The sequence below is a fragment of the Saccostrea echinata genome, unplaced genomic scaffold, assembly GCF_033153115.1.
Source record: "Saccostrea echinata isolate AGI-Se365-2 ecotype Australia unplaced genomic scaffold, CSIRO_AGI_Sech_v1 ptg000044l, whole genome shotgun sequence".
Taxonomy (NCBI): Eukaryota; Metazoa; Mollusca; class Bivalvia; order Ostreida; family Ostreidae; genus Saccostrea; species Saccostrea echinata.
This window is the reverse complement of record NW_026889793.1, coordinates 338,973-352,445: the sequence shown is the minus strand read 5'-3', so window position 1 is coordinate 352,445 and position 13,473 is coordinate 338,973. Positions and strand designations below refer to the sequence as shown.

The following is a 13,473-nucleotide window of genomic DNA, read 5'->3' as shown; positions in this document are numbered from 1 at the left end:
TTTCTATTTCCAGACAAGAAATTAGGGGGCCACATAACATATTACCGACTTCAGTCCTCTCACACGAAAGGTTGTTAGACACCCTCTAATCTGTAATTACTAAATAACTTGGTACTGCTAGTTTCTTCTGTCGAATTGATCGAGACGAAAAAAAGTCATCCCTTTTTTATTACACGAACTGAAAGACAAAATAATTACTCTTACACCAGGCCAGGCTTTTAGAACCTCTTTGTTTAGGGAAATTGGGAAAATAGTTAAAGAGAGTGAGTGAAAGTGGAGATGTGAAAGTCATACCGTTTATTACAAATGTCATATTTTGGCTTCAGCTGGGCAACTTGTGATCGATATCAAGGAAATTGGATATTCTCTCCGAATGAAGTCTTTTTTGAAGTATTGTATAGCTGGTACGGTGTTTGTTAATGGACAGTGTTACGTGGAACGTTAGATTATAGAGCTTTATATCAGTGTGTGTCTCTCTTTATACATTGTCCTGTCATTCCATCACTGATTTCTGCATCCGGTGTCATTATGGTAAACGGGGACTGTTTGCAACGCTGACAATTTGCCGGATAACTATTTCTCTCGCTACTACTCGGTGTTTTTAGAGCTGTGTGTGATCATGTTTATCTTTGGTAGATCACTTTGGCTGTTTTCGTATGTGACCTTAGTGAGTTCTTATTATCAATATGATCAACAAACCAAATTCTCAGCCAGTAAGTTTTCCATTTATTATATATGTATTATCTTCTAGCCTTTTTTTGTTATACCCGGCTTGATAACTTTCTGTGATTTTTGTAATACCTTCTGAATTTTCTTCATGCTTATATTAGTCGTATAAGTAAAACATGACATCCAGTATTTTTGTACTAATTAACTTGATACTTTCAGAATATCAAAACTGCAGTTTCGCAGATTATTCAACTTGATAAACTCGATACTATACCTTTCATTATTTTACATTTTAACTCGATAACAAATATCTGTAGTATATACAAATGAATTTTTGCTGTAGTTTTTAGTTATATATTTCACAGCATTGAAAAATCTAAAGGTTACACTACTGAGAAATCACAAATTTTCGTGGGGGTTTAATTTTTGTTGATTTCGTGTTATGAAACGACTCACGAATTTATGTCCCCCACCAAATGTTAAAATTCTATACAACAGTTTTAAGTCTATCCTTCACCAACGAAATCAAATCTCCTCGAACCAATTTTTTTTTCTTTAAACCATGAAAATAAGTGATATTACAGTATATCCGGAATAATATATATTTTTAAAAGATACAATAAATATAGAATATGGACAAGAGCAAAATGTTAATAGAAAATGCAAAAATAACAACCACCCCAATCAGTTTTGTTCAGCCGTATTTTGTGAACAAAAATATTTCATTATCAATCTATGTCTGTAGACTATGATTGTTATTTCTATAAATGTATGCTTTGCAATCATTTTATTTATTGGGGAACCAATATTCGTGGATATATAAACCATCAACTTAATTGATGGTATGTGAACATCCAATTTTAACAGAGATTACATTTGCATCAGTATTTGTTGAAATTGTATATTCGTGAATAACCTATCAAATCGAAGAAAATTAAACCTTCAACAAATACAATGATTTCAATGTAGTCCAAGAAAAAGGTTCAAGCTATAGTATTTAATATAATTTTCATTTTTTGTAATTTGTTTTTTCATTGGTTCGTTTGGAATCACGTGTCAACGTATAGAAATAAGTACAGAAACTTCTTGCTTGGTTGTTCTGCTTTTCTGTTAAGTCGATATATTTATGGATTTACCTCATGAAAGGACTGTATTTGCATCATGCAATTTCCTATATTTTTACATGTACATGTCCAGGTTTAAAAAGAGTAAAATGGCCCAGAACCACCAAGCCCTATTAAATTAGGGTGATATGATATTGAATAATATTTCTTTATGGGGGTCCATATTAATTTATCATTTATCATTTTGTAGAAATCACCATCACACAGTTTAAGATGAAAAATAAAGTGCTTTTTGCTCCGTCATGATAAAGAAGGAATGCATGTTGTCCTTGGACACTAAATATCACTATTTCCTTCTCAGGCTTAAAAATGTTAATTCTGATTATTTTGTGCACAATTGTACAAGGAGGGTCAACAATGACCCCTTGGAGAGTCTAATTGTCTCGAATCCCCATTGACCACAACATCGAAATAGCTATCTCTGGGGCACTTATCCACACATCTTGGCCTGTCTGAACCCACGATCTGCAAGTAGAATCGATCAAATTTTGGAGTAATGGTTACTCCTTTCAAAAGAGTCCTAGTGTTATAGCTAGATCTAAAAGTAAAATGATTAAAAAAAATAAAATTCATTTAAAATAAACACATGCACGCACCGACCGCAATTAATCGTCTCAAAAATCTGCTAAGTAATTAATATTTAATTGCATAAAGCTAACTAAAATATAAACAAGAAGGTTTTGCTCTAAACATGTTCCCATACAATTAAGAAAGTGACTGTGTTTTGAGAACTTGATGAAAAATATGTATAGAGTTAATGGGAGATAAACAGATATACATGTATTTGTCGTCTCCTGCACAAATTACAATTTGTGGCCTCTTGTTCATTTAATGTTTTAGTACGGGATTTTTTTCACCAATTCCATTTCAGGTAAAAATGGAATCCATTTGAACAAGAAAATTATTGAACATTAATACTTCAAACCAACTTTTATTCGCTTGCAAAAATGTCCGCGAATTTCGCGACCTTCTTTAGCTCGCCAATATTTCTCGTTGCGAACCAATGATTTGCAACGTCAGTCGCCAAAATTACATTTGTAATACTCTTGGATTGATTTCAAACTGACGAATCGCGAATAAAAGATGATGCAAATAATAGTTTACAGTTTTCGTTTTACATTCAATGATGAACTTTATTTTGTAAGCATTCCTTTACTTTTGAAGGTACAAAATGAAAATAGTCAGATCTCCTGTAATATCTAATAAGATTCAAATTTGAAATTACATGAGAGTAACTTTTGTCTCAAATAGGCACTTTGTACGCAAAAAAAGAACATCTTTTTATTCCATGCTCATGCAAGATAATCAATGTTATCAATTATGTATTTATGGAGTAATATTTTCTCCCTTTCTTTCAGTACACAAATGCAGCAGAAATATCTCACAGAATTCCTCGCCTGGAGGTACCATCAGCAGCCCTAGGTATTCACATCAATACCCAGGGGATATAACGTGTACATATGATTTTTACGCTAATCCCGGTGAAAGAGTACAGATCAAGTTTACTCACTTCAATCTTTTCAAGTCACAACTTTATTCACAGGACGGGTAAGAAAATTAATTCAAAAGAGCATTAGTTAGATAAAATTTTTATTACTTTTTGACATGGCTGCCTGAAACAAATAAGTGCCTAATGGTATTTTTCCATTCAATTTGAATGAAAATGAAGATTTCTCCTAATTTCTACAGAAGATACAAAATTGATCGCAATATATAAACAGCGCAGCCAAAATCGAGGTGAAAATAAAAATGTCGACCCATGTTAAAAATTTGAATGAAAAAATTGAGAAACATTAAAATGTTTTAGAATGGAGTAACATTGGTATAAGATTCCTGTAGGAAGTTTATTTTAAACTTTGTAAATTTATCTTGTTTTTGTGGTATGTATTATTTATTTACTTAATATGATTAATATACTACTGTCTACGATTCAGATTTGGTTAAATTTAAATTGGCTGAATTAAGAAAAATTTAAAAATGTCTTGTATAATAAACATACTCTTTGATAATCAAATTTACGTTTGTTGCATAACTTCCAGCGACAAAAGACATTAATAAGGTGAATATATTCTGTGTGTCAAGAATGTGACTTTGTAGACCTTCGGTGTACAACTATTGACAACTACATCCTTCCTTGACTTAAGTGGAGATCGATAGATCACAGATCAGGGGAGAGAGATTAGGATTTATAGTCTCCCACTGTGACAGCTTCTCAGTATCCCTCGTAGAAGATGGTATTGACCTGGTCTCTCAGAGAACGCATCCCTGAAAATTAAACAATCAGATAAAGGACTGTATTGTGTTGGGAGATACTGCAGTGATGTCCGTTTGACGTTATTATTCACCTACCGGTGAAATTGGAGGGAACTTTATGTTTCCTCTCCGTCTGTCTGTCTGATCATCTTGGTTTTCATAAAAAAAATTTGCAGACGCTTTTGTATTTTATGCTGATATTTAGTTTGTACGTCTATATTTAAGGAATGAAATTTAATATTTACCCAATTTATACGGTATAAAGTGGGTTGGGCGGTTTATAAAAAAGCGTAAACTGTTCCAACCCACTTTATACCGTATAAATTGGGTAGCTATAAATTTCATTTTATATAATTTAGTTTTTTTGTAAATTATTTTGTATAAGAAAAAAGATGGTTACCGTTAAAAAAAAAACTTCAAATTGTACAAAATTTAAATGTAACGGCAGGCGGATCGATACGTTTGTGGCGCAAGTCATTGTGACGTAGGCAACCCAATTTATACGATATAAAGTAAATTTTTTATCCAATCATATTGTGCGTTACAATCGGAACGAACAACTGTAGATCAGGTTTTATTCGCATAAACTTTATTTTCGCGATCTTTCGCTCGCGAAAATTTCATTCTCGCGTATATTCAAGGTTTTAAAGAATGTATAAAGAATAATTGTAACTCGTGAGAAATTTTTCTCGCTTATACATATACATTGTTTTATTCATACATTGTTTCGAAAATAATTGGGTGATTTACAGTAGGTATCAAGTTGTTTTGCTATGATGCTTAAGACAGGATTATGGTCATTACCAGTATGGGAATCAGTATGGCTTCTTCAATGCTCTTGAAATGTTCCTCATTTGTAAATATTCAAGTTTTAATCAGGAAATAGCTTCATTTCTCTTTATGTAGGTGTAATTTATCACTTTAAAGGTGTAATTTAAGTTTCTTAATCACTTTTAAGTTGTAATTCAAGTTTCTTGTTCAAACGCAGAAATATGAATGTACAAGTTTTACAGCAGGTGCATGTAAAATGTACATGTATATTGGTCTTTCAATTCAATAGAATTTCATCAAAATTTGACTGAAAATATCAAAGTGCATTCATTATGTTTACTCTGAAACATTAAACTCTTTCAAAATTATTGAACATTTATGTTTGGAAATTTAAGGCAATGTTTATTATTATACTGGTATTTTGCATTGAAATAACATCCACTAATGAAATGAATATTTCAGAGTAGTGGTTGAGAATGCATTTAAAAACAAGGTTGCAATCACAATTGAAACAAGCATTCTGAGAGTATTGCATTAGCAATACCAGTCCACTACCGGCAAGTGTAATCTGGTTCCCGTTAAAAATTGAAAATGCCATAATTCCGTCAAAAATTAATGAAGTGGAACGAAATGCAAAATTCATCTGTGACTCATCAAGGTAAATTCGCATACCAAAAATCAGCTCATTATCTGCAAGCTTTTAGAAAAAAAGTGCGGAAAACCCTGAAATATTGTAAAGGTCGTAATTCCGTAAAAGATCATTGAAGCAGAACGAAATGCAAACTTGATCTGTAACTCATCAAGATACACTCACATACCAAAAATCAGCTCAATATCTGCAAGCGTTTTGGAAAAAGTGCGGAAAACCTAATGGGACAGACTGACAGACAGCTAGACGGACGGACAGACTCAGAGGAATCCTATAGTCCCCTCCGGTTTCACCGGTAGGGGACTAATAACGTAAGTTTACAACTGAAATTATTATTTCCATGGTGGTCGTTATTTCAATAAATCACTATTTGCAACACCCAATTTTGAAATAAAAACAAGCATTCTGAGAGTATTGCATTAGCAATACTAGTCCCCTACCGGCAAGTGTAATCTGGTTCCCGTTAAGAATTGAAAATGCCATAAATCCGTCAAAAATCAATGAAGCAGAATGAAACTTGACCTATAACTAATCAAGGTAAAGTGACTTAACAAAAATCAGCTCAATATCTGAAAGCGTTTAGAAGAAAATTGCGGAAACCCCTAAAAATTGAAAAGCCCGTAATTCCGTCAAAAATCAGTGAAGCGGAACGAAATGCAAACTTGACCTGTAACTCATCAAGATATACTCACATACCAAAAATCAGCTCAATATCTGCAAGCGTTTAGGAAATAAGTGCGGAAAACTAAGTGGGACAGACTGACAGACAGACAGAGGGAAAGACAGACGGACGGACTCATAGGAAACCTATAGTCCCCTCCGGTTTCACCGGTAGGGGACTAATAAGGCTTAATTGATTTTTATATTATAAGCAAATGTAAGCAATGAAATATATGGAGATAACGAACAGTATTCAAGCTCAAAAGTCCATTAAACAATACCAATGTATACCAATGTACAATGTGGCCCAACGTCTCTATTGTTTTCAAAATATACGTAATATATATATATATATAATTGAAGAATAAGAATTATGTTTACTGATTTTGTTGGTATCATCATAATCTTCAACAGATTTATTATCTCACGTGTATGCATAGGATGTTATTCATGAAGAAAAAAGTACAAGTTTTTTCAGTGCATGTTGTAGGATTTATCTTAATAACGTTTGTAATGTTTCACCCACTTTTGATATAAAACTCACAATTCTTGTTTCAGAGGTGGGCATTATTTGAATATAGATTGAAACGTGGTTTTGGTTTTGAACTGCATTCTGAACCATCATTAGAATAATTACATTATTTCAGTAGTGGAAGTTATTTCAATAGTGGTTGAAACATGTTTTTATGCCATTGAAATGCATTCCAACCCACTATTGATATAATTATTTCAAATGTGAACGTAATTTTGAATAATGTTTGCATCCTGGTTTTGTTTTTGAAATGCGTTTATAACACTATTAAAATTATTATTTCATTAGTGAACGCTATTTCAAGAGTGGTTGCAACCTGGTTTTTGTTTTTGAAATGCATCATCAACCAAAATTGAAATAATTATTTCAATAGTGGGCTTTGTAACACATGTTGTCTTACTTTTGTTTGACTTTAGATTTTCCTCATTACATAGAGGAAAGAGAATTGCAAATAAATTTGTTGTCAATATGCCTAATATTTCTTCATATTGTGTCGAGTTTTACTCATATAAAATAGATGATTTCTTGCTTTTTGAATGTTTGCCTCCTCTTTTAAATGCAAAAAATCGTTATTAATCATGTATGCCCTCATAGCTTTATTTCCAGGATTTGAATAATGTGTCTCTGAAATATAAATAAACTCACACAGCCTGTTTTTGACATGCAGATAATTTTCCTAAATGTAAAAAAAATATCAATTTGTAAATCCTGATTCAATATTATCATTGATTAGGACCGCTGGAATGAAACAGAATAATTGAATAGAGACTCGTTCCACTATATCTATTGAGGAACCGCACAATTTCATCATTGCAATGGCTGCACTTACTCGAAGAGGGCTCTATCTGTAAAAAAAAAAAAAAAAAAAAAAAAAAAAAAAAAAAAAGAACAAAAAACAGAAACGTTCTCCTGTGTATAATTATTTTATCCCCTGCTAGACAGACACCTGGTCTCCAGGCTAAAGATGCAGTCATTCGTTCAAATAATCCCCCACGCCTTATCAAGGAGAACAGTCCTCCACCATTGACAGTAAATTGATGAAAGCGGAAAATTAATCAAATTTACTCCAAGTGTGTTCATTAGTCCAATAATCAAGGGATTTTCTGCTTATATGACCAGTCAACATTGACAGTATAGAGAAATGTTTTCAGTTTTCTGGGCTGATTTCCTAGAGGAATATGACATAATTTTTTATTTCTTTTTTATGATAGTTGGCCTTTGTTCTACAAGGCTGCTTTAAGTCCAGACTTTGTTTTGCTTTTGAATGTTTTATTGTTAAGGATTGGGGATAATGGATCTATTTATTATTTTCTTTTACTTGCACACACAATGTTATTGTTCGGCATAAAAGATGGTGTGCATCAAAAAATGTACAAATCAAGCATTTCAAATCAATAACTATTGTTATCATTTTGAAAAATTTAAGGAGAAAACATAATTCCCCTGCTTCACAAACATTACATTCTTAATTTTACTCTGAAATTTTGTAATTCAATGCATATAAAGGTACTCGTGACTAGTTTATAGAAACTAAACATGAATTATTTACCTTATCCAATTAATTTTGTGAACTGTCAGTGTTCATCGGACCTCAACCTTGTTTTCTCTCTCTCTCTCTCTCTCTCTCTGTTTATTCTAAAGTACGCAAGGATGCACTTGAATTTTCACTTTCTAAAAAATTACATGTCCTTTTACAGGGATTGTAAGTTGGAGGATTCCGTATCTATTTATATCTCTGAAGCCTATGACGAGGTCAGTATCATGTTCTGTGGGGACAGGCTACCCCTACAATACATGTCCGTCAAAAACTGGCTCAGGGTCAGGTTTGTCAGTCTGCCCGGAGGAGACAAGGGACAGGCCTCGGGATTCGAGTTCCAGTACAAATTTAGAAAAGGTGAAATTTCATAACTTTTATAGAGCTGTAGAATGCAGTTTATTCAATTGCAAAACATCTATAAGGTTTCGGTTTATTCGATTGCTAAACATCTGTTTAAATTAAATTATAAAACTGTTGTTGTCATGGTCAATATTTTTTCTGTCTTGTTTCAGATTTTGGAATAACAACGGGCGTACAATCGATAGCAGATAATGGTATGTGTTCATATTCTTTTTCAACACATCTTGATAGAGTTCAGCTTACATAAACAATAGTAGAGAAGAACTGGTGGTGTTTAGTAAAGTATTAAAGTTCTGGATTTATCTATTATCATTTTGAAGCCCGGAGGACCGGGCTGCTCTATACATATAAGTTTAAGTGTTGGTATATGGGGATTGAGGTGGGAGAAGTTATTCAGAATTAAAGGTTTTCTAAACATTAAAAAGATTGTTAATCAGAATGTTCTTTCCCTTTATAAATTACGAGATACACAATATATTTACTTCCATAAAGTGAATCTGTAAAAATATATATGTTTTTCATTATTTAATATATAAAGTTGCTTATCATTTACTATCGAAAAAACGACAGGTCCCTTTTTTTAGAACATCGAATTTTACTTATCGCATAAAAACGTAAAAACGTACTTTACACAGTTCGTGTTTTATAATCTTAACGTGAAAGACATTTTTGAAAATAGGTGATGCATGTGTCTGGTTTCAAATTATATTTTATGCAGCCAACATTTACTTGAGGAATTGATAAAGTTTAAAAGGGTATCGTTTTTGTTCGATTTTCATCCGACTATACATGTAAGTTTCCAAAATAGTCTCTACTATCGTCTCCATCATTTAGACGCATGCCTTTTTCACACATATCGAAGCGGTTTGATGATCAAGACTCATTTCCATTGTTTACTTTATTTATTTCCCGGGCGACAATTGATGGTTACATCAATGTTTTCTTGTTATCCATAGTTAACATGTTGCGCCTCCAACCTCGGGAGAGAGTGGGGCAACTATGTGGGCTTTCCACTCCCGTACGTCAACTTTATTTGGAATAAATATAATTAAGTCAGGGTAAAAGTTCAACAAATAAAATTTATTTACACTATGTACAATTTGTTATGACTATTGAAATAATAAAAATCACAATATCTGACACCAAAAAGTAATGTCACTCCTACAACCCGTATGAATAATCTAAATCTCCCAAAATAATTATAAAAATTAGCTACTTGTACCAAAATATACTTTCCTTAATTTAATATACTTTATTTATACCTAACCTATAAGTCCTATACACTTTTATTAATAAATTGTAACTCCCATAAATTCTCCCATAAGTTTTCCCGTCGATGGGTCTCCCAACTCTACTTATGGGCCTCCCACAGGGATATCTCAGCGTCTCTATTTAATATAACTTGACTAATATAATTACCCATCTGGTCTGCATTAGGTCTGCCATCCCTTGTAATAGGGTGTGTATGGGAGATGTTCTCGGCTTCTGACTCCGAATTTCTCTCCCCCCCCCCCTTTCTCCTCCAGCAGACGAATTTTCGGCTCTATGCCACTTCCGGAATAAACAAATCAGGGAAAGTGCACGCAGTGAAGTTTTCTAATGGAGAATCATTAATAACCATACAAAATGGGATTTTATCTTCCAAAATGTGATAAGTACAAGTAGCTATTACTTTATTAAGTTGATATAAACAATGACAATGACAATGAAGTGTTCAAAGATGAAACGTGATAAATGACATCAAACATGCTATCGAGATCGAGACCGGGTCGAAATACAGTGAACCCGACTCCAAAACAATAATATACGATTGACAGCATATAATCAATATCTTTTACAACTATTTACCGATTATTTAATCACAATCATAGCAAGTATTATATTGTTACTATACATATTAATCTGATGAAAACAACGATTGAATAATACAATATGTATACGCTGCGAGTGATCAACTGGTATAAATACACAACGTGAAGAAATGAATTTCGTAACAAACATGTTAACCAATAGCTTAAATTATACTTATTTTCTATGTTAGTTATTTAAGTACAAGTCCACGTAACAATCAGGCAGCCTATATATTAAAGGTGATACATGGGGTTCTCAGAAATTAATGATTTTTCACTCAAAGTTTTTTCTTGGGCTATAAGCCATGTATGTGGAAGGAAAAATATTTGGGGTCATTGTTACTATGGAAACCATGACAAAGAAATTTCCCTAGCAACCGGCCAATTTTTCTTTGTAGATTGACGAAATTTCACTCATTTTGAAGGCTTTATACAAAATGTAAAAACAGTATTTTTTTTTTTATCTAGTGTAATAAGAAAGATACACGTTTAAAGTGTTCTGTCAACGTAATAAAAAAAATTACATTCTCTAATATATTTGCTATAGAGACAGGTAAAGATACATGTTTCCAATTTTTTTTTTGATTCAGCATTTTGCTTGATTTTAGCAAAATTCAAGTCGATATTATTCATTTCACCATCTTAATACAATTGTTTCATCTATTTCCTGTAAAACCACAGGAAAACCTCTGTAAGAATTTGAAATAAAAAGCTTTGCAAATATGAAATTCCTATCTGTTGCTAGGCAACAAAAATGGATGGTTTGATAAATTTAAAAAGGGGAAAATGAAAAGCATTGGAAGAAATATCGAATAAATTGTAATCATTGAGTACCAAAAACAAATTTTAAAATAATAAAATATAAAATATTCTTCCTTGTATACTAAAGACTATTTTACAATAAGCTATCTCCATGGCAACAGCAAATTTTCCTTAGCAACGAAGCATTGAAAGTTATTTTTAGCACATATTCATCTTAGTTTTTAAAAGGTTGCCTGATTCTTATAGTTGAATTGCTATTGCCCAGAATCGAGATTGTCAAACTGGTTTTTTAAAAGTATTTTCAAGTTAATTCATCCATAGCAACAGAACTTGTCCACATAGCAACAAATACATTTTATAAAGAATCAGTATGTAGCAATTCCTCAACAAAAATCTATGTCTTTAAGGATGTTAACTAGGCAAAAACATTCTACTTATAGACATGAAAAATCATTTACTTGACTTACTGATATTTTCTCCACTTTCAAATGGTAAATCAATGACCCAGTTTTCATGCTAGTGGCTTATTGAGACTTAAGAGTCTTAAAATTTCTTTCAAATTCTTGAAAATTTGGCATCATGACCAATATTTGCAACGAAAACTGGATAGTCTAATTCCTGACAAGTTTGAAAAATACAGTAATCTCATTATAAAAAAATATATTAACTTTTGATGAGGTCTTCTTGTGACAATGCAGACCTGGTGAGGTATTGGTTGGCCGAGGCCGAAGGCTGAGGTTAATCAGTTCCTGACAAAGTCTGTATGGGCACGAGTAGGCCGAATTCAAAAGTCAATAAAAATGTTTAAATTGAAATCATTGAGTAGCAAAAACAAATTGTAAAAGAATATAATATACAATACACTTCTGTGTAAACTAATGACTATTTAAACATTTTCCATCTCCATGGCAACATAAATTTTTCCTCATCAACAAGGCAAGGAAAGTAATATTTAGCACGTACATGTATTCATGAAAGTTTTTTAAAAATATTTATATTACATTTTTGCATTAAAACTGAATTTGCGCAGTCCGACTGGCTACTCTACTTTTTTGTTGAATCTTTTATGCTATTGAAATTGTAACAAATATCTAAATATCCCACATAAACAAAGTTTGTGGGAGGGGGTTTGGGTGTGGGGATTTGAGGTGTGTGTTATACAGAAATCCCTTTACTGTGTGTCCTTCTGTCCATACAATCTTCTCCTTGCTATGACTTTGTTATTGAAAGACACTGGAAGCTCATACTTTGTACAGAGATTGCTTATGACCCATGGGGTTGCCTTGCCCTTGACAAAAAGTCATGCCAGCATGTTCAAGGTCACTGTTAAAATATTTGTTGTCCAGTCCAAAACTTTGTAACGGAGATTCATTGGATGCTCATTCTTGGTACAGTGATAGCTTTGTTGACCCACGTGTGTTAAGACCTTGACCCAAGGTCATTTTGGTTAGTTCAAGGTCAATGTCTGAAAAATTTTGTCTGGGCGATAAGTGATTTTGTAACGGTGAATCTTTGGAAGCTCATACATGGAATAAATTTGCTGATGATGCAATAGTGTATGTCGACCTTGACCTAAGGTCATTCCGTCAAGTACATAGTTACTGGCAGAAAAACTATGTAATGGAGAATTACTGGTAGATCATACTTGGTACAAAGATTGCTTTTGACCTTAGAGTAAAGCCGACCTTAACCCAAACTCATTTTGGCAAGTTCAAGGTCACTTACAAAAAAGTATAAAATTCTGGTCTGGCATATAACTTTGTAATTGAGACTTACTAGAGGCTGGCTTTTACATTGTACAGAAAATGCTTTTGACCCGTGGGTTTGTTATGACCTTGATCCATGTTGGTTTTGGCAAGTTCAAGGTCACTGACGAAAACATGTAAAATGCTTGTCTGAACTCCAAATTTGTAATGGAGATTCACTTGAATTTCGACTTAATAATGAGTTTGCTAATGATCCAAGGGTGTGTCCTGATATTGAATAAAGATTCCTGCAAGTTCAAGATCACTGGCTGAAAAATAAAAAAAAAAAATCTTGTCTGGGTTATTTTTCTTTGACCCTTGACTTTTGACCTTGTGACCTCAAAATCAACAATGATCACCTTTTTTTTTTGGGGGGGGGGGGGATTTTATGTTTGTTATGCTAAGAATTTTTATCACATCTGAGTGAAGGTTAAAGTTGGCTTTTCTGATCAAATTTTGTCCGCTGTCTGTCGTCGCTGTCATTGTCGTTGTAAACTTTTCACATTTCCAATTTCTTTTCAAGAACCACTGGGCCAGTTTCAACAAAACTTGCCACAAAGT

At 32.9% G+C, this 13,473-nt stretch overlaps 1 protein-coding gene across 2 annotated transcripts in view; it reads left to right on the top strand.

The window, feature by feature from the left end:
- The window catches only part of LOC133201502 (suppressor of lurcher protein 1-like), a 61,146-nt gene that overhangs the window by 38,257 nt on the left and 9,416 nt on the right, over window positions 1–13,473 (top strand). For both annotated transcript variants that reach the window (XM_061337298.1, XM_061337299.1), the window contains exons 7-9: window positions 3,152–3,341; window positions 8,356–8,552; window positions 8,708–8,749. In XM_061337298.1, the coding sequence (XP_061193282.1) occupies window positions 3,152–3,341; window positions 8,356–8,552; window positions 8,708–8,749 (429 nt within the window). The remainder of the gene's footprint in view (window positions 1–3,151; window positions 3,342–8,355; window positions 8,553–8,707; window positions 8,750–13,473) is intronic.